At 40.7% G+C, this 21918-nt stretch overlaps 1 protein-coding gene across 5 annotated transcripts in view; it reads right to left on the reverse strand.

The window, feature by feature from the left end:
* The window catches only part of ARHGAP44 (Rho GTPase activating protein 44), a 143193-nt gene that overhangs the window by 41905 nt on the left and 79370 nt on the right, over nucleotides 1–21918 (reverse strand). For all 5 annotated transcript variants that reach the window (XM_012726297.1, XM_012726295.1, XM_012726298.1 and 2 more), the window contains exons 4-7: nucleotides 17557–17633; nucleotides 11947–12058; nucleotides 9468–9544; nucleotides 2260–2377 (exon numbers count right to left, since the gene is read on the reverse strand). In XM_012726297.1, the coding sequence (XP_012581751.1) occupies nucleotides 2260–2377; nucleotides 9468–9544; nucleotides 11947–12058; nucleotides 17557–17633 (384 nt within the window). The remainder of the gene's footprint in view (nucleotides 1–2259; nucleotides 2378–9467; nucleotides 9545–11946; nucleotides 12059–17556; nucleotides 17634–21918) is intronic.

Genomic DNA, 21918 nt, shown 5'->3' on the forward strand with positions numbered 1-21918 from the left:
AGGGACACAGGCTCACCAAAAGATGGAGACCCAGTCACAGGACTGCAGAACCCTCTCCCTCCTCACCACCACATTACTGACCATGACACTAAGTCTACTTTTTAACAACAGTCTGAACAGTAATAACAACAACAAACAAAAAAAAAAGAAAGAAAGAAAGAAAGAAAGAAAAAAAAAAAAAACCAGCACACACTAAAAGACAAAAGCACAGATTGAAGAGCATGAACATCATGTGAACCTGAGTTGAGTGGAAGGCATGAAGGAATGACGGAATGACGAGATGGGGAGTTTAAACAATTTTTGACTAATACATTAAGGGATTTTATAAGAAAAAAGCAGACAGCACACAAAAGTAGATGGAGAATGTAAATGGAAAGATAAAAATTATGAGTGAAAATTAAACACTAGAGATGAAAAATACTGTAACAAATGAAGACTACCTCTGACAGGTTCAACAATACAATGCACATAGCTAAGAAAAGCATCTCTGAGCTTGAGGATATATCCACAGAAACTTCTACAACTGAAAAGCAAGGATAAGGCTGGAAAAAGACAGTCAAATGTCAAGGACTTGTGTGCAGCTTCAAAAGTTGTAACATGTACATGATCGGGAGAGAAGGAAAAGGGACAAAGGCAATGGTCAAAGTAATAATTACAGAATTTCTCCAAACTGGTGTCAGACACCAAAACCACAGGTCTTGGAAGCTCAGAGAACACAAAGCAAAATAATTGCCATCGCCCTGTCCCTCCCTCCACTCCAAAAAAAGAAAAAGACCAACAAAGTTAAAGGAAAACTCCTGATTGAAGGCAGGGATAATTTATTACTAAAAGATATTTGCACTGCCTAGGAAATGGTAGGGTTTAACTTGAAAGTGGATTTGTAAATAGTTGTAGATGTGTATTACAAATCCTAGTTCACTAAAAAGTTTTATAAAAAGCATAATTGAGATGCCAGTAAAAGAGAGAAAATAAAACAAGCAGTTCACTTAAAATCTAACAAGGCAGAAGAAAGAATAAAAGACAAAAATAGGTAATAATAACAAGGGCAAAAAATAGAGAACAGCAATAGTGTACGTATCAACCCAATAACAGCTTAAACCTCAATGATAACAATAGACCAATTAAGAGACAGAGACTGTCAGAGTGGATTAAAAAATGAGATGTAGCTACGTGTTTCTCAGGAGGCAAAAATATTTATAAAGCTGAGTCCCAAGGCAAGTGAGGGTTAACTAGGCAGCTTCAGGGACAGTGCCGGCAGGGGCTTTGGGAGAGTTGAAGAAGTTTCTGAGGTAAAGACAGTAAATTTTAAGAGGTGCTAACCAAAACATACTCCAGAGATGAGGTCAGAAAGTCCAGGAGGACTAAACAGAGACAGTAAAACTTGAAAGAATAAGACCTTGGATAGAGAAAGGTTTAAATATCCCTAGACATGGGCCTTCCCTGGTGGCGCAGCGGGTTAAAGCACTGCACTGAGAAGCTAAAGCCACTTCATCATGAGTTCGATTCCCGCCTGCCCCGGAGGAGACCACATGGCGTGGCAGACCTCTCCTGACCCGCCCGCTGCTCCCCTCAGCAGTGTACTTCGTCGATCTGCCTGTTCTGCTCCCCACTCTGTCTCTGGTGAAGTCTCTCACTGCCCCTGAGTCTCTGGCCTGTACCCCAGTTCTGTATGTACAAATAAATAAATCTTTAAAAAAAAAAAAAAATATCCCTAGACATGGACCTACAATAGCTTCCTTGCCCCTCCCAAGTAGAGCAACTTGCATAGTCCTTACTCTCGTCTTTTGAATAAACTGTACTCTCTTAAAGTTTGTTTCTCTCTGCTTACTCATCTAAAATGTCTGGGAATTTCTTTTTATGGCTTCATGGGACAAGAAACTGTGCTGGCTCAAGGGCTAGATCAACTGCACATGGTGTCAACACAACTCAAGAAAATACCAAAAGGCAAGCTAGAAGATACTATCAACAGAGAGCAAAGCTAGTTTATTGTCTCAATGCTCAATTCCTCTGTGCAGCCTCTGTGCCTAGCTTTCAGAGAACAGTGCTAGCCCACTGCTACCCCCGTCCAGGTAACCATCAAAGACTCCAATCTCCGTGCTCATGCTGGATCCTAGAGACACCAGCATCAAGCTTGGGGACATTTAGTTCAATGTCTACAAGCTTACTGTGTGGGCTTTAACAGAACCTCAGTGAACAAAAAGGAAGTCCCGGAGGGCTCCCCGGTTTCCCAAGGTAGAGAAGAGCAAAGATGTGGGGTACCCTGCAAATCTCCACTCTGTTGGCAGCCTCCTCCATCTCCTCCCTGAGGGCGTCGGCTTTGGCACCCGCAGGCTGTAAACTGCTGGACAAACCTGAAGACTTGGAAGTCTGCTGCCACCTGATGGAAAACAGGAGAAAAGAGGAGCATGAGACAGAGTCCTGGGGAAACTGCTGGTTACAGATCTTATCCAGAGAACAACACCCCCTCAAAGAGAGCGGAGATGGAAAGGTCCCAAGTACTGAACCAGAAGTGTCCACACGGCTGTCGTTGACAGACATGGGGCCCCTTGTCCCTTTGAGAATTGCATACCCCCATTTCCATTTACTGTCTTCTGAACATTAAGGCCCAATGCCATCACCGCTACTTTCTCTGAAGCATAGTCTGAGTGAGTACTTTAAGTCCTCAGCCTGTCCTGTGGACACTGGAGCTTAGAAATATTTACTCGCTGAAGCCAACCATGCATGCCAGATGTCAGGGTAAGTGGGTAAGAAGAAAACAAATCTGAGGCAAACATGTCCACTGTAAGCACAAAACAACTTCCTAACAACATTCAGATACCACTTTTCTATTTCTTTAAACGTTTATCTTTGTGTGGGGAATACTGGCCTGCTGAGGAAGCCACCTGGTAAACTTTTATGGAGAAGTACAAATATTTCTGGTTGCTATGCCATTACAGGGAACTGCAAAAAGCAGGCCCTGAATGGTTCCAATTATACTAGATAGTTGTAGCTGTAGGAGGGAAGAGAGTGGGTTCCTCTTCTGTTGACTATGTAACTTCCATGGTGTACAGGGCCCAGTGTGCACAAAAATAAGTCAAATGGGTCATTAACTTAAAAGCTAGTCCAATCTGTCCTTTATTTCTGAATTGCAGTAAGGACATGAGATATTAACTGTTTCTGGGTGATCAGGTGACAGCGCAGCAGATGCCAGGAGGCAGCCTCAGGAGGAGGTGGAAAGACGAGTGTGCCCACCTGGAGGGTAGCCACTCACTCGTCCTCGGGGCTGATGTGGCCCCGGCTGAAGGTGGGCCTTGGTTTGCCAGGCATCTCAGCTGAAAGCCTGGAAACTGTCGTGTGAACGGTCCTGATGACATGTGGCAAGGGGTTAGGTAATTTCTCTTAAACAGCCTGTGGGCCAATAGTGTGCTGAGCAGTCCGGACAGCTGTACACTTTGCCTCTGATAAATTTTCATTCCTCTTTTGTAATGTGTGGGAAAAACAGCTGCATGTAGGATTCTGTGATAGAAATGAGGGAGAATCAAGTCCTTTGCTATTAGCAAAAGAATAGCAAAATAAAGAATTCTCTGTCATGTGGGGGAAAAAAAAAAAGTGCACCAGTGGGAAATTTACTTTAAAAGGCTTTGGGACAGCAAACTTGAAGTCCCAGAGATGGGCACACATCCTGGAAAGAGCCCTGATTCTACAAGAAAAGAGAAAGGAGTGTGCTATTCAAAGATGCTAGAAGCTTAAGCTAACAGGTTAAGGATTAGTAAAAATTCCTGAGCTCTTCTTTCTCATATTGGTTTGTCTTACAGAATTGACACATTTTACAAATACTTCCTAAGTCAAACTACTCTAAATAAAGTAGTAAGGTATCTTTTATTTTATTTTGTAAAAATATGATATCAGGCCCTCCCTGGTGGTGCAATGGGTTAGGACGCAGCACGTAACCTAGTCACAGCCGCTTCAGTACAAGTTCAATACCCAGCCCCGGAAGTGACCCACATGGCATGGCAGATCTCTCCTGACCCGCCCACTGCGCCCCTCAGCAGTGTACTTCGTTGATCTGCTTGTTCTGCTCCCCACTCTGTCTCTGGTGAGTATTCTCAATGCCTCTGCACCTCTGACTTGTACCCCAGTTCTGTATGCATACATAAATAAACCTTTAAAAAACATGAGATCACTTGACTGTAATTCAGATCTCAGGTAATGTATATATATATACTAGCTGATTTTTATGGTTTTACAGGTTTTGATTAGATTTTTTTGTTTTGCTTTTTTTGATCAGATTTTTAAAATCTGAATTACACTTAACATATGTATATTAAAACAGAAACTCCTCCACATTGTCTTTCTTTTCTCCTCTAGTCCCTTTAACTTATGCCCCAAATTTTGGTTTTTAGTCAGTATCTTGTTGGTATAAAAACAGAAACCTTTCCCCTGCTTCTACAGGGAACTTTATTTGTAATATACAAATAAACTATTTGATATGATGAAATAATGGTAAGATGCTCAAAAAATGGCCCCTATCTAGAAACTGAATACCAATTTATCTCAAGAGAAATTTGGAAAATTTTATATAGGTTAGTAAAATTAAGAATAATCTGGTATCTGTTTCAGGGCATGGCAGTCTTCTTGGGCATCTGTTCTACAAAACTTAACAACTCTCCTGCTGTGTCAAGACAAAAAATGAGGAATCTTATCCAAGAAGAGTTGAGTTTTGAAATTCAAAGAATAAATAGTTCATTTCTTCCCACTAACGTAGGTAATGCTGCACCATTATTCTTGGAAATGATGCGATCAACCACTCTATGAGCTGGAGGTGATGAAGACATAACACAAGTTTTAGTGAAAGCAAGAAATAAGGGTATAAAACTTAAGGGAACAGGGAAAAGGTAAAAGAAAGCACATGAAAGGTCAGTGCAGGGCAAAAGAAAGTCCAAAAGAAGCATTTCTGGGGGCAAACAGGAAGTTCTCTGTAGTGGATAGTTATTGCTTCATCTGTCCAGAATTCTCCTTCCTCTGTCATCAGCTTCTCTACTCTCTGAGGTCCTGCTCCACTCCTGGCCAAAAGGAGCTGCCATTTTTGCACTGCCCTTTCAGTGAGGGGCCCAGGTGAGTGGTCCCAATGGAAGCCAAGCTGGTGACTATCCTTCATCAGCCTGGCCAACGGACAGGCCAAGGAAGTGAGTGTATAAGCAAAGTTGAACTATATGGAGTACTGCCTGTGAACATTTGTGTTGGAACCAAAGGAAGAAGGCTCATACTGCAAACTTATATGCCCAACGGCCATCCAGTAGCCCTGGAGACAAGGGCTCTATGATGCCTGCATGTGGAGAAGTAAAGATGGATGAGGAGTGGCTCCTGAGGGCAGTGAGACCCTGCTGTCAGTGCCAGAGGACTCAAAACTGCCACCATTCCCAAATTCTATTGCTTGTTGCCCATTTCTTATTCTTTAACTCCATAAACTGCTCAGTGTCTTTCCCCAAACTCCCCTGTTTTACTTATACTGGTTGAGTTTCCAAATGTAAGTGACCTTAGTCTGCTTGGGCTGCACCAAATGAGGGCTGAAACAGCAGACATTTTTTCCTCATCTTTCTAGAAGCTAAAAAGTGCAAGACCAAGGTTTTACCAGGATTTGGGTTCTGGAGAAAGTTTTTGTCCTTGTTTGTACATAACCACTTCTTGGTCTACCCTTACTTGGTGTTCCTCTGACTGCATGCAGAAGAGAAAGACGGCTCTTCCTCTTCTTCTAGACCATCAACCCCACTAGATTAGAGGACTACTTGATTTAACCTTACTTATTTCTTAAAGGCCCTACCTCAAAATATAGTCACTTTTAGGAAAAAGGGTTTTAACACATGAATTGGGCGACACACACAAGTCAGTTCACAGCAGATCCCAGAGGCAGTTATTTATCGAAAACATGAATTGTGCTGGGCCCAGAATAACTGACCTTGACATACATGTCCCAAAAAAGATAATGCCAACTTTGCAAAAAAAAAAAAAGGGGGGACTCCATTTTTTACCACTGTTCACCAGATCTATCAGAGGAAAGATGTTTTTATATTATTCATTTTCAATTAAGTTCATAATTTTAATTAAGCATAAAGCCTGGTTGAGTTTACCTCCATCCTTTTCATTTACAATCTTTTATTCATCTTCTAAATTTAGTCTTTTAAGATACTAAGGTTTATATAATTGACTTTTGTAGCAGACAAGCCAAGTCTACATTAATTGTGAAAAGGGTACATTACCTCGATTTGACAATATCTACCAGAGTTGTGGTTGAAATCTATGATCCAATCATAGAACTATTGATTAAGATATGATGAAAGATATAAAAAGATCCTGTCTTTCTTAAAAGGCAGAGTATGTTTCTACCTGAAACACACTGTTTAGTTGGGATAGTGTGGTTCACAAAGGATAGAACACAAGTAAAAGAAAGCTCTGGTGATCAGAAGCAGGATGAAGGAAAAAAGCCGAACCTGAGTGGCTTGATGGTGAGGCAGGGGGAGGTGGAAGCAGCAGGAAGAACACTCCAGAAGGGCAGCTCTGTGCCTTGCTTTCCGCTATTCCAGCATTTGGACTACTCTCACTGTGGTGTCTTGGGTTGTAGTCTTGATGTTGATTGAAAGGGAAGGATGAGGGGAAAGGCAAGAATGTGAGGTGGTTGGCTATTTCTCATGGCTTCCAGAACAGAGCCCAGAGGCAACACTGGAGATTCATATGGGGGCATCTTGTTCCTACAAAACAAACTCATGGCTAGTCTGAAAGCAAAGTGGGAGAACTCTGCTAAAAGACCCTCGTACTTCTCACCTCTAGCTGCTAACCTACACTGATGGAAAATCCATAAAACTTGAGGACTTGAGTTAGATCTTTCACTCTAGCAGAGACCTGAGGGGAAGTTAACCAAATTTTTATTTTTTTTTAAAGACTTTTTTTTTTTTAAAGACTTCTTTATTTATGTACACAGAACTGGAGTACAGGCCAGAGGTACAGGGGCAGTAAGAAGATTCACCAGAGACAGAGTGAGAAGCAGAGCAGGCAGACTGATGAAATACACTGCTGAAGGGAGTAGTGGGCAAGATAGGAGAGGTCTGCTGCACTATGTGGGTCACCTCCAGGGCAGGGATCAAACTTGCACTGAAGTTGCTAAGCCTAGCTTGCAGTGCTGAGTTCTAACCTGCTGTGCCACCAAGGAGAGCCTAACCAAGTTTTTGAAGAACTGTCCTGCCAATAATCTCTCCACACCAACCCTCGACCTCCAACCTCAGAACACAGTGTTGGGCTGTGGAAAAAGGAAAAGCATCAGTATGATGAAGAAGATGGGTGAAGTTTATTAGGATAAACTAAGCAGTTTTTTTTCTTTTCGGTCTGAGTCAAGAGACTGTAAAGAGTCAATATAATGCCTACAATGCATTAAACAATGACCTTCCCTTAGGATTCAGAATCTTCACACCACCTAGTGTCACCATTCAAAACCTAACACAAGGCTGGCCTGACAATGACTGTTCCCCAGGAGTAACTCTCTTTCTCATAAGACTGAATAAACACATGTAAGTGGACAGAGCAAGGGCCTGCTATGATGCTAGCATTTAGCCTTCTGCCCAGAAGCTCAGGACTGGAAATCAGAATTGTCCTCACAGAAGCAAAGATTAGATCTCAGAGCCAAGAATCCAGACCCTCACAGAAGGAGATCATGCTGCGCACTGGGGCTGGGTGTCCATCATCATCCTACAAGCAGTGTTTCTTCAGTCTTCCCAGGATACCCCTGGAATACAGGTCTTGAACACTGGGGGTAACAGGGGACATGGACACAGAAGGAAGTGATACCAAGTCAATACACCCCACGCAACCTGCCCTCTGTCCCTCCAAGTACACTCCAGGGGTTGAAGATCTGGGTCAGAATAACTTTTAACAACTTTCCAACTTTTCCTCCTGTTCTTTTGCAAAAGGAGACAAGTTTCAGGATCACAGCCTTCTGTAGGCAATGGGATCTAAACTTTAATAACATTGGTTTTGCTTTCATGCTCTTCACTTTTATGTTTACTTGATATTTGGAGCAAAGGGCACTGCTTTTCAATGTATGGCATTGCTATAAAAGTCCGTTTTTATTTTTTTCTTTATTGAGGTAACACTGGCTTATATTCCATGTGATTTAGGGGATGAGGTTCACACCTCATCGCCACCCAAGTGCCAGGAACCCTTACCCTTGGCCACTGGGTCCCTCCCTCTTTGTTCCCACTCCCACCTACCTCTCTTACTAGCAGCCTCAAGCATGCATTCACATGCCTAGGGTTCGTTTCAGTTTAGTTTTGTCAGTTTGTTTTCCACTCTATATTCCACATGTTTCTGACATCACCCAATCTTTGTCTTTCTCCTTCTGACTTATGTCACTTAGCATAATCCCCTCCAGTTCCATCCATGCTGTTGCAAAAGGCAAGAGTTCACCTTGTTTAGAACTAAAATAGTATTCCACTGTGTACATACACCACATCTTGATCCACTGCTCTCAACCTCCTCAGGTCAACCTACAAATGATGTTACTACCTGTGTACAGATGAGGACACAGCCATTTGAGGCAGTGAGTGACTGGACTGAGGTCACAGGTAGAAAACAGCTGACGTGGATCACAATACCTCATCTGACTCCTGGTTCAGTATTTTATTCTTATTCTCAGCCCCTACATTTTGTTTGTTTTTAATTTGTGTGTCCACTATACTCCCCTTTGTTCCTTCTAGTCACACTGGCTTTTGATCTAACCTTGAAGACAGCAATCTTATTCCTACCTCAGGACTTCGCATTTGCTCTTTCCATGTCTGTGGACAGTTTTACACTGGATGACTTTACATGATGACCTCTTTCTCATTGTTTATGTTTCTGACTAAGTATCATCTCAAAAAAGTCTTTTCTTTACACTTCCAGGGATAAAGTTAGCGAGTGGCAAGAGTTCAAGGCAATGTACAGACAGACCTGTAGGTATTCTATACCACTGTATCGCATATTTGAAAGATGTTAAGACAGTAGATTTTAGAAGTCCTCCACACAAGAAAAGGACATTTTTGTAACTACATATGGGGACAGATAGTGACTAGACTTATTCTGGTGATCGTTGGGCAATACACACAAATACTGAGATATGATGCTGTACCCCTGAGACTGATATATGTCAGTCATATCCCAATTAAGGAAAAGGCTTACTCTGTGCTACCCTTTTCTCCACACTCTCCTTCCAAAATTGCTCTGTTACTTTTATGATTTATGGCCGCCTGAAACTGTTCTGTTTGTTCACTTGCCTCAAGCCTATCTCCAGAACTAGACTGCAGCTTCTGTGAGAGCAGGGACTCTGGGTTACTGCCTGGCACACAGAGGGTGGTAAGAAAAACCTGATGAGTGAAAACACACTCATATCCACAGGCAAACCTCTACCTCCAGTTATGATCACTGTTCCTTCAAAGAAACAAAACATAAAGGAACTGCTATACCTTGTTCGTGAAGAATCCATGTCCAGCACCAACTTTGCTAAATGTTTCCTCTGTTTTTGAATATTTGGGATTTCCACCTGTTGGAAATCAGGAGAAAAAAGACATAGTTGAGTTGAAGTGTAAGATAAGATAAATTCTTTTGTTTTTTTTAAAGATTTTATTTATTTATGACCAGAGAACTGGAGTACAGGCCAGAGGTTCAGGGGCAGCGAGAGATTCACCAGAAACAGAGTGGGGAGCAGAACAGGCAGATCAACGAAGTACACTGCTGAGGGGTGCGGCAGGTGACACAGAAGTCTGCTGTGCCATGTGGGTCACCTCTGGGGCAATAGATAAATTCTTAAAGAACTACTAGCAAATTTGCTAGAGGACTCCTAGTTCTATTTTCAGATGAAATTTGATTCCTTTTCTTAACTTCTGTTCTTTCTTCACTGACCTTCTCTTTGCCAGTTCCTCCACCAGTCCAGGCCATTCAGGGTTCTGTCCTCCCTGATCACAAAGGCCCAGCTCATGCCCATTCTCACTCCACAGAACAGGGGCTCTCTGTACTTAACACACGAGCCCAAAGTCAGGAGAAATGCTGGGAGTTGAGCACTTAAGAGCTGACACAGAGACCTAATTCAAAACAAATCACAGAAAGACAAAGAGCACTGGTCTCAGGAGATCTGAGAACCCGATGGGTAATCCAACTAGGAAATATTTGTATAGAAACAAAAGATTTTTTTCAAAGTAAATAATGAATAAACATCACTGGGGCTTTTCTCAGTCACAGGAAATTCATCCATAGTGGTTGTATATAGATGTTCTTTTTATACTTTTATTTCTAAAAATGACTTAACTGAACATTCCAGTGCAGGATTTTGGTTCCTGGCCCAGGAAAAGTGGGGCAAGAGTGAGAATTTAAAAGGAAAATTGGTCATAAATTGAACCAAAATTATCTCAGACTGCAGATTTGAGAAAGAAAAAATTGTGAGTGACCCAATGTTCTGTGAAATGTTTTCTGCTCACTTTTCTGAGCACAGTGCAGAGTTCCTATCAATAGGAAGGAGACAGTCCTTGGGGTCCTGCCAAGATCACAGGGCTCAGAAGCCACACCAGCACATGAGGCGGGGGCATCTTGCTCCTCCAAGCCAGTCTCAGCAACCCAGGACTAGACTTGGGGTTTGTTCCAGCTTTGGGTGGAGCCCCAGACCCCTTCATGAAGAACAGGTGGTCACTCATCCATGCTTTAAGCTGAGGTACGACCTGGGATAGCACCTGAGAAGTCTAGACTGATCCATGTCGAGCACCACATCTAGAATTTTCTTCTAGAATATGTCTAGGCACATAGATAATAATTTATCCATATACCTGTTCCAGAAATAGCACAGGGTGTGTGTAGGTGCCAAGGGTGGGCGAAAAGGAAACCAGACATGGTCTAGAGCAGTACAGTAGTCTTGAACCACTTGGCTATGGCACTTTTAGTCCCCAAGAATAAGAGGGAAATAAAATTAAAATTGTTGTTCCTCAGCTGCACTAACTAGAGAGTTCAATAGCCACAGGCAGCTACTAGCTACCAGACCAGAAGTAGAATATTTCCATTATGGCAGGGAGTTCTGTGGGAAATGTTGGCTGGGTTTTACATGAAGGCGAATTAAGGGCAGATATAGCTCCCAACTATTTCTGTTCTGTTTTGAAATTTATTTTGGTTGATGCCAACAAAATCATCACATTCAGGTTTATCATTTTCCCTAGTACCCTTTATTTAATTTTGGTATTTTATATATTTTTACATCGTTCTTCATTTTTGTACATTGTGTGCTTTTTCATCTCCGTCACATTCCCATGAAGTTCCCACTACCGATTCACCCTTGTGCCATCACCACAGACAGTCCCTCGTGCTCTTCCCGCCTGTTTGGATCCCACTCCCCTTTCCCTCCTGTAGACTATCTCTGCTTTAGAGTTGCCTGTTGATTTTGATTTTGATTTTATCATAATTTATTTTTTATCCTGATCCCTCATTTGGACGCTTTACCTTCCTCCTAAAAGTGGTTTCATTTTCACGAGTGTCCTTTAAAGTCCAAGCGGATGAATCTACATATAAACATGAACTTCAAGGGCTTTACAGAGATTTTGGTTCCCCCAATCCTTGTGAGGAGGGGCTGCTGTTCATTTCACTGAAGACTTGAGATGGGTAGAAAGCAGAGGTGGAGACGGGGTAGGCTGTGGCAGGAAAGACAGCAGAGCTGCCAGCATCCTCTCCCCACCCACTGTTGTGCCAACAAGTGAGGGTGGAAGAAGAGGGTAGCAAAAAACTCAAAGTGCTGCCATATAGCCAATCCTGACCATGAAGGTGGACTGCAAAAATGCCCAAATAAAAACAGTCAAAGAGTTGAGAGAAGGGCAGATATAGTAACAGGAGAGGAAGCAGAACACTTAAATGGCTGTCCTGTCCTTCCCACCCTGTTCACTTAGGCCTCACCTCACTGTTAGTCCTTACCTCAGCCAGCAAAAACAGGGGCTCAATCACATCTCTCTCCACTTGCAATTCAAAATGAATCAGCTCCTGGGCCAGCTTGTCCTCTGTCTCTCCACAAAGCTTCAGCATCTTCCTGCAACAGAAGAAGAAAAAGCCACTCTGAGTACCCTGGAGAGCAGGACGTCATCTGGTTATGCTGGCCTCACCTCCTGGTTGGGCAAGCATTCACTAGACTGTATTAACAGAGTGGCTGTTTCCAGAGCACCCCACTGACCAACTTGATCCATTCCTTCCATTTCTGAAATTACAATTTTAAATGATGCTAAACACCTACTGGGTGCTGGGGAAGAGGGGGCATGTGGGAAAACAAAAGAGAGATGTGAGCAGTCTACATGTGCTGAGTTCTAAGCACCAGGCCGAATCAGGGGCTTCCATCCCCCAGGTAAGCACTTGAAGAACTGGATGCCACCATTATAAATCAAACGAATATCATCAAACACACATGAGGAACTATTTCAACAGTCTATTACAGGATGAAAAATCTTTCCCCTAAGTCACAAAAACTTATTTAACACATGATGAATAGACAATTATCCATAAAATATTGGAAGGGAAAAACCATTCCAAAAGTTTATTAGTAATGAAAACCTGGATGAGTTTTCCTAGATGAGAGGTTATAATATTTTAAAAATATTCATTTCCTCTGAACGGTATACATGTAGTTCCCCTTTGCACGCTTCCACCTTAAACTGAAACAAAAATTTTCACAAACCAATGAAAAAGTATGAGAGACAGTAGCTGTTATTCTAAAGTTAGTATATACTTTTCTGGTCCATGTTTTTATACTTTTATGACATAAATATGTGCTCACATACCTATATATAATATTGCTGCTTCACCTAGGTAACAAGCTTACATTATTTCACCCTGCACCTAGCCTTCTACAACATGTCTTTTAAATTTATCATTATCTTTGGAGCTTACTCATCTTGATATATGCAGAATGAGTTCACTCAGCTATATAGAATTCTATTCTATGAATAGACCACCATTTATCAAAGCTCCCCCTAATCAATAGTTCTTGGCTATTCCATGTAGTGCTGCAACCCATATGCTTATATATACTGTCTTTTTTCTTTTCATTCTTTTTTTTTTTTTGCATGCATTAGATTTTTTTTTCTGTGCAAAGGAGACAAGTCATGAATTCCCTTAACCTTGGGAGATATTGCCAAATTGCTTTTGAAATGATTGCACCACCTTTACTTATCAGCACAAATGAGAGTTCCCATTGTTTTATACATAGGTGTTTTAATTTCTGCCAGTTTGGCAGATACAAAAATATCATCTCATTCTAGTTTTAATTTTATTCCTTGACTAGTGGTGAAGCTGAGTATCTTTCCATGCTTGGTGCATTTCTATGAAGTGCCTACTCATATTCTTTAGCTATTTTTGTATTGAGAGCTATTTATATTAATTTATTTGTAGGAGTTCTTTATATTTTTGTGCATATGTATGTGGATATGGAGTGAACTCAATTTTTTTTCCTTATCTTCCATAAATGTCAAGTCCCAGATTATGGGTTCAACTTTGCAACCTTCCTAATGTGCCTTTTTTTTTTTTAAGATTTATTTATTTATGCATGTAAAACTGGGGTGCAGGCCAGAGGTGCAGGGGTGAGATAATTCACCAGAGACAGAGAGGGGAACAGAATAGGTTGATTAACTGAAATACACTCCTGAGGGGATCAGTGAGGGGGTTAGGAGAGGTCTGCCATGCCATGTGGGTCAGGTGGGGAATTGAACTCCTGCTGCAGCAGCTGTGGATTGCTTCATAGTGCGCTTTAATCCAAAGCACCACCAGGGAGGTTCCTCTAATGTGCCTTTTATTTGTATCTTCTGGTACTCAGCTACATATTTCTAAAGATCCTTCTTGTTTTTAAAATAAAATATATGCATTAGCCTTTGACTCTCAACTGTGCAAAAGAAGAAGTAACTACCTTTCACTCATATCAGTAGATCTCTAGTATTTACACGATATTTGGACTCAGAGTTAAAGGGTCGTATTATAATTATTGGCCTTTCCTATTTATTTGTTCTCTGTGGAATTAATAACTGCTTTGTTTAGGATTGCTTGTTTAGTTTTCTGTGGGTCTGATTGAATACAAAACCTTTGTCATTTTGCTGATTTGTCTAAGATAGTGAATGGCACTTGGTATAAATGAGTTCAATATTCCTGAATTAGTCTCTCCTGGACCTGTGCCAATCTGGAATAAGCTTTCCTTCTACCCCCAGCACAGCTGCCTTCATGCAACCTTCCTTCACTTTTTCCTGGAATTCTCTCCCCTGACATGAGTTGGAGGTCCCATTCCCTCTATCCTGCTGCTTTCTAGGTCCCTCATCAAGGACTTACTATGTTTTAGTTTCCTTAGAAAGAGGTAATGGAAAGTCAATTTCTGAGTCCTTCATTGTCATAGCATCCTCCTATCCCTTCATGTTGACAGATAGGCTGGATATCAAATTCTATGCTGAGAATCCTAGTTCTACTGAGTTTTGAAAGCACTACTCAGTAATCTTCAAGTTTTCATTATTGTTTTTGGCAAGTCTAGAGGCATTCAGATTTCTGATCCTCTTTTTATGAGATCCTTTATATAGAGGTATGGATAGGAGATGGATTAAGAGATCCAAGTGGTGCTTAGCTAACTTTCAACTCCTATTTGTGATTTAATAACCACACAACTCTCAGACACTCATTATTCCAGAGATCCCTGTTGCTATCAATTCTTGAGCCTTGTTAGCATTTCATGGTATGACTCATGTCAGCTCTCTGCTTATATTACTTCTGGCTGGGGAGACAGCTTTTTGGGACTTGAGAAGTCAGTTTCCAGTCAATCATAGGTTTTACAGATCACAGAGTTTTGTTGTTATTCCCTCTTCGTTCCTGTTTTTCCTGTCTTTGTGGGCTTATGCCTTTTAAGAAAAAAAAAAAAAACCTTTATTATAGTGGATTTTGGAAGGCAACATGATTACGTGTGTGTTCAGCCTGTCATCTTTAGCTGGGCGTCTTCCTTCTCTTTTCTTTCAACCTTACTATGTCATTACATTTCAGGCATGACTCTTAGAAATGGCATACAACAGGCTTCATGTTTGTCTGCCAGGGACATTCGTGAGTTTATTCCATTTTCACCTCATAATTACACAGTCATATGCAGTAATTGCTATTATCTTCATTTTATTTGTTTTTCTTCTTCTTCTTTTTTTTTTTAAGCATTTATCTATGCATACTGAGCTGGGGTACAGGCCAGAGGTGCATGGACGGTGAAAGGATTCACCAGAGACAGAGTGGGAAGCAGAACAGACAGAACGGCGAAGTATACCACAGGGGGGCGGGTCAGGAGAGGTCACACCATGTGGGTCACCTCCGGGACAGGTGGGGATCGAACTCATGCTAAAGTGGCTTTAGCTTCTTAGTGCTGTGCTTTAATCCCCTGCACTACCAGGGACGGCCCTACCTTCATTTTCTATTAAGCTTTTCTTGGCTTAATTTTTTCTCTTTCAGTGCCTTCTATGGTTTTTTTATTTTTCCTATTTTCCATTCACTTTCCTTTTCATCCTTTTACTAGTTTTGAAATTATACATTGTTTCTATTATTTTTGTGGTTACCCTTACTTTCTTACAATGCAGTCCTAACTTCAAATTAAATAACTTTATCCTCTTTTCAAACAAAAAAAAAGAGCTGGAAACAATTCTGGCTCCAATGTTTCATGTTAAATTTTCTAGTACTTTCATGTCACTTTGTTTTAATACCCCTAAATTAATCATTATTATACTGCTACTTTTAAATTCAAAGTTTATTTATAAATATAAATACACTTACACTGAAGGGTATTTTGCCAACCCCCCAAGAAATATCACTTTGGCATAAAGATTATTTTGGGCTGAAGGCAAATGAAAACAAGTAGACACAAGAAAAGCTCTCTGGTCTCCCCCTATTTGACTAAAAGCAGGACATAAATCTGTAAGGGTCCCTCTATCTTTTCTATAGAAACTAGAGTCCCTCATCACCAGAGGAAGGCTGCAGAGGAACCACAAACTCACTAAATGACCTGTCTTCCATGAGTTCTTGCATATATTTGCCTTCCTACAATGAAATTTCCTGCCCTGGAAACCCAAATGTCATTTCCTCTGTCTTGTCACTTTTGCAGAAGTATTGTTCTCCAGTTAAAAAAAGCCAATAAGCCCAAATTCTATTTACCCCCTTCAGTTACTCAGCACTGAGTTCTCCCATGAATAACTTCATGTTAATAAAAAGTGTATGCTTTTGTTTTGTTAATCTGTCCTTTGCCTATTTAATCTGTTTTTTGTCTTGTGCAGGATCCCAGTCCAAGAAACTAAAATAGAGAAGAAAAGAAGTGTTTTGGGCACCTCATTCACTAATCTTTTAAGCTACCGTGTTACTTCTATTTTATTCTATTCTACTAGATACAATCCATTTCATAAAGTTTTCACTAATTCTTTCAGTGAAAACATGGAAGTAGTAACTTCCCTAAATCTTTGTCTGAAAAGAGCTTTATTTTCCCTGTGTTCTTATATATTTGCTCCATACTTGAAAATATTTCTCTATTATTTCCTGGCATTTATTTTGGCCAAAAAACAAAGAATCTGTTACCAGACTGTTCCTTTATATGCAATCACCTTTTGTTAGCTGATTTAAATTCCTCTTTTAAACTAATAATCTGAAGTTGTACTATGTGATGGAGTTCAACAAAAAGTCAATCTCAGTGAGAACTTTTTATTCTAAGAACTGTGCTATTCTTTAAATCTTGAAATGGAAAATTCGACAACATACTTCCCTTTCCTTTATTTTCCTCAAGAACTACGAGTAGCTGATGGTGGAATCACTCTGACCACTCATGTTTCCGTATTTAATGTCTACATCCTGATCCCTTGCACTTCATTCTGTTCATTCCAGGTAGTAACGTCCGGTCTGTTTTCAAGTTCACCATATCTGTTTGTGTGAAAATTCTAGTTTATCTCAATTGAACTGCATTTATTTTAATAATTAAACTTTTTAAAGTCGTATTTGGTTTTTCTTTGATTCTGCCTATTTTTTATATACTGTTTAATTTTTTTTTGTCAAGGCTATTATGGTCCTTATTTAATTTTTAAATTCATTTAAAATGCTTATTTATATTGTCTTTCAGGTTGTTCTATTATTTTTAGTTCCTGGAGTATCACTGCTCCTATTGACTGTGCATGCTGGTTCCCTCTCATGACAAGCCTATATTTAGTCTGTTTTTATTGTGAGCTCAAAGTCAGCAGGGGTTGTTCTGGAAACCCCATAAGTTCTGACATCTGACATTGAGAAGTTTCATATTTGCTTCTGCTGGAGCCCTAGGGATCTCAATTGCCCTTCAACAGTTTTATGGTAATTTCTCCACTTGCAAATTGCCTTGCTGAACAGACATGATTTCTGATTTCTCGCTAGCAAGCAACCTTTTCTTCACCCCATGTCCCCCCAGTCACCAGTCAGACTTCAGGGGTCCTCAGTGCTCCCCTGAGCAGCTCTAATCCCTTTTTTGAGGATGAGGACTTACCTAGATCTGTCACAAACCCATGCCTGATAAGACCTTACCCAAGAAGCGTGTCATCTCCCAGGATAGCTGACCCTTCCATCAAACACTGAGCCAGTGTTGTCAAAGGTAATTTTTTCTGGAAAGGGGAAAAGTATTGCAATGAAAATTACTTCAAGGGGCATCCACTTACTCTAAAATAGCAAAAAGTCAAGTACTTTCCTAGATACTCTATTAACTAAATAGCAAATTCACTTTAAAATATATTCAAAGCCTACAAATTCATAGGCTACAATGATAGGTTACATGCAGTGATGTCAAAATTCAGAACGTTAAAACAATTAAAGTTGCCAATATGGAAAATAAACCTAGGTTTACTTGCTGCATTTTCAAATAAAGTGGAAAAGCAGCAAAGACAAAAAAGTATGATTTCAAAATTACATTTGAAAAGATCTGAACACTGTTTGAATTTCCAAAAACCAATGAAATGCCCTTGCCTGAGAAGTATTACTGAGGGATGATATTTAAGATGTGACCAGAAGCAAGGGAACAAGTTGGCCATGTTCCACTTTATAAACAAGGGAGCTTATCACCAGGAAAGGGAAGTATGTCCACTTACAGTTTAACAAAATAGAGAAAATTAGCATCAATGTGAAGGGATGTGGCAAAGGAAATATACAAATGGCCAACAAGCACAGTTAGGATGTTTAACATACCTAATCACTAGGGAAATTCAAAGTCACACACTAAAATGGCTGTAATGACATTTATAACATTTTTTTTTAAGATTTATTTATTTGTGCATACAGAACTGGGGTGCAGGCCAGAGAGAGGCTCACGGGTGGTGAGAGGCTTCACCAGAGACAGAGTGGGGAACAGAACAGGCAGATGGACGAAGTACACTGCTGAGGGGAGCAGCGGGCGGGTCAGGAGAGGTCTGCCGAGCCATGTGGTCACCTCCAGGGCAGGCGGGAATTGAACTCATGAGGAAGTGGCTTTAGATTCTCAGTGCAGTGCTTTAACCCGCTGCGCCACCAGGGAGGGCCTATAACATTTTTTTTTAACAGAAAGTGAGTATGTGTGCATATGTGGAGAAATTGGAGCCTTCATGCATTGACAGCAGAAATGTAAAATGGTGCAGGGCTGTGGAAAAATTTAGTGGCATTTCAGTAAGTTAAAAATTACCACCACATGGCCAACAATTCCATTCTTGGGTGTACACTCAAGATAACAGAAAACTGGTGGTCAAGTAAAAACGTGCATGAATGGGAATGGAGCATTAACGACTAAGAGCCAAAAGGTGGAAACAGTTCAAATGTTCATTGATCAATAGATTAAATAAAATGTGGTATGTCCATACAAATGGATATAATTCAACCACAGAAAGGAACAAAGTATTGATGCAATCTCAAACATGGGTGAATTGAAAACATCGTCCTTACTGAAGTAAGCCAGACACAAAAGAGCATATATGGTGTGATTCTATTTATATGGAATGTTCAGCGGAAGCAAATCCGTGAAGGCAGATTAGTGGTTGCTGGGAAATGGGAGAAGGAGAGAATGGGAGATGGCTTAAGGGCCATGGGGTTTCCTTTTGATGATGAAAATGTTAGTGGTGATGGTAGTTGGACGACACTGTGAATGTACTAAATGTCACTGACTTGTATACTTTAAAACAGTTAAGATGGTAAAGTCTGTGTTATATGCTGAATATATGGGAAGGCAGCCAGGAGGGAGAGAGGGAGGGAGGGGTTTAGGGAGGGAGGAAGAACAGATGCTGCTAAAAATGAGGCATGGCTCATTCCCTCCTTACTGACAAGTTCTGACAAGTCCTCTCCTCACTGAGCTAGACCATCCAGCACATGGTAGAAACTGCTAGATACCCTTAGATTGTTTGATCCATACTGCGATCTTTTTAAATGGGAAGTAACCAAACTACATCCAGTTGAATCTCCTTCAACAATACATGGAGTGGTTTGGCTATAATGCACTTCTTACTCCAGCATTTGTGGACTGCCTATTCACGCACCATAGCAGTGATGAATGAGATTAGACATGATTCTCAGGGAACTTCTATTCTAGTTCAGGAAGACAAACAGAAGCCATGAAAGAGGTTATTTCAAACAGATGGAAGATCTGTGGACAACAGAAATGAGGGTGATGGGCAGAGTGGGCCACTGTGAGGTATGGAGCAAAGGGACAGGAAGAGCTCTCAGAGGGGTGATATTTAAGATGCCCCCTGAAACAAGAGAATAAGTCAACCATGTCTTAAGATCTGAGAAAGAACATCCCACGCAAAATGAACTGTATATGCAAAGGCCCTGTGGTTGGAACTAACAAGGCCAGCTCCAGGGTCCCAAGGACACTAATGTGGCTGTAGCACAGTGAGTGGCAGGGAGAGTGGTGGAAGAAGAGGGCAGTTAGATCAGTTCCTGGCAGCCAGCAGCAGCCACAGGGAGTGGCATCTGCTGACACTGAAGGGCTTGTTTAAGAGCATGATCACATTTAACTAAGCTACTTGAGGGAGAGATGAAAGAGGTACAGAGAGAGTTTTAGAGCTTCGTCCACTAGAATTTAGGAATCTGGTTTGAACAGGGCCCTGTCTAAGGTATCTGCAGGGAAGTCCTTGGGTGATATGGACTGGAAGTACAGCTGGTTTCTAGGTAAGTCCAGGTGGAAGGAGCCCAGAACATCTATGTGGGTAAGCTGTTGAGAGGTCTAAAATACTCCCCCTGCCTGCCCTTAGTCATGCCCACTCCACCAGAGTCAAATAACTTTCACTCAGGGATAACTTCCACTCAGGGATAACTCCATTTCAAGTAAAATGGGATATTCTTCTCCGTAAAAACTAGACTAGGCAAATCAGTATTAAAACATCCAAACCTGATCATTTTCTAGATGTCCTATAAAGCAATTAGGCACAAGATTCCAGACACTTAAAGGCACAGAATACAGTACCTTACTCCCACATTATTTTTTTTAAAAAAAGTTATTTAAAGAATATTTTTAATTGTCTAATACAGTTAAAAAATAAAAGAAATTGTCAAGCAGTCACAATATTTATTATCCTCATAAAGAAAGAGTGGATTAAGGTATTATTTCTTAACCAGAGGTGATTTTGTCCCTTTAGGACATCTGGCAATGTTTGAAGATAATTTTATCTATCATGGCATGGAAAACACTACTGGCATCTGGTTGACAGAGTCCAGAGACAGTGCTAAACATTCTATATGTACAACATGGTTCAATAAACCACCCATGAAGAAGCTCACCCCAAATGTCAAACAGTACAGTTGGGGTAACCATCAGCTCACACAGAAACACCATTCTGGTTTGTGTAGAGCATCCCAAGTCCCATAACCCCCTTTGGGGCTGGGGCTCAGTTTTCCAAATCCTCCTTCAGAATCTAACAAGAAAGAGAGGGGATCTCACCTCAAACAGACTAGAGGGAACTTCTAATGGCCCAGGAGTTGACAATGTGCAGAAATGTATCTACCCATAAGTTAGTGGAGTTTCTCCACATATGGAAAACAAGGAAATTTTATTAATACTGGAGAGAATGGAGTTCAAGTAGCATTTGTGGGTAACTAAAGGGTAGTGATCAAGTTTAACAGAACAACAGCCATGAGGACATGAGGCTGCTCAGTGTTGGAGGGAGGAACCTGGCAAGAGTCTGCAAAACTCAGACTGGATAACCAGCTGGAGAAGATCTATCTAGAAGGGTGGTTATCCTGAGTCGAGAAGACATTACTTTCAAACCCTTTCCAGTTACTGAGCACCCTCACTGATGCTCTTAGATGCCAAAGATGGCAGCATAAAGTGACAAATGAACACAAAATGAGAAAGTAATTCCTCTTTCAACTGCCTTCTTAAGATTTTAACAAGTAGAATGACCTCTTATCCTGTATCTACCTACCTATCTACCTACCTACCCACCTACCTAATCTACCTATCTACCTATCTATTCATCCATCTACCCACCCCTACTCCAAGATGAATTACAGTTGACCTTGTGCGTAATGGCTTTGAACTACATGGATCCATTGAAATGCTTATTGTTTCAATAATTACATAAATGCACTTTCTTCTCCTTGTGATTTTCGTAACATTTTCTCTGGCTTATCTTATTACAAATATATAACATGAGATACAAGTAACATACAAAAATATGTATTAGTCAATTGTTTGTTACCAATAATGTCAACAGCAAGCTATTAGTAGTTACATTTTAAGAGTCAAAAATTACTGGTGGATTTTCAACTTGTAAACCCCTTATCTTCAAGGGCCAACAGTAATTCACTTTTGAGTAGGAAATATGATATACAACTCTAAAGTTTCTATAGGGCTTACAGCAAAATGCCTCTCTCCCATCCTTAACACTCAGCCACCAAATTTCCCTCATCAAAAATCATAATGGCGACCAC

The sequence above is a fragment of the Condylura cristata genome, unplaced genomic scaffold (assembly GCF_000260355.1).
Source record: "Condylura cristata isolate star-nosed mole 26May11 unplaced genomic scaffold, ConCri1.0 scaffold00017, whole genome shotgun sequence".
NCBI lineage: Eukaryota > Metazoa > Chordata > Mammalia > Eulipotyphla > Talpidae > Condylura > Condylura cristata.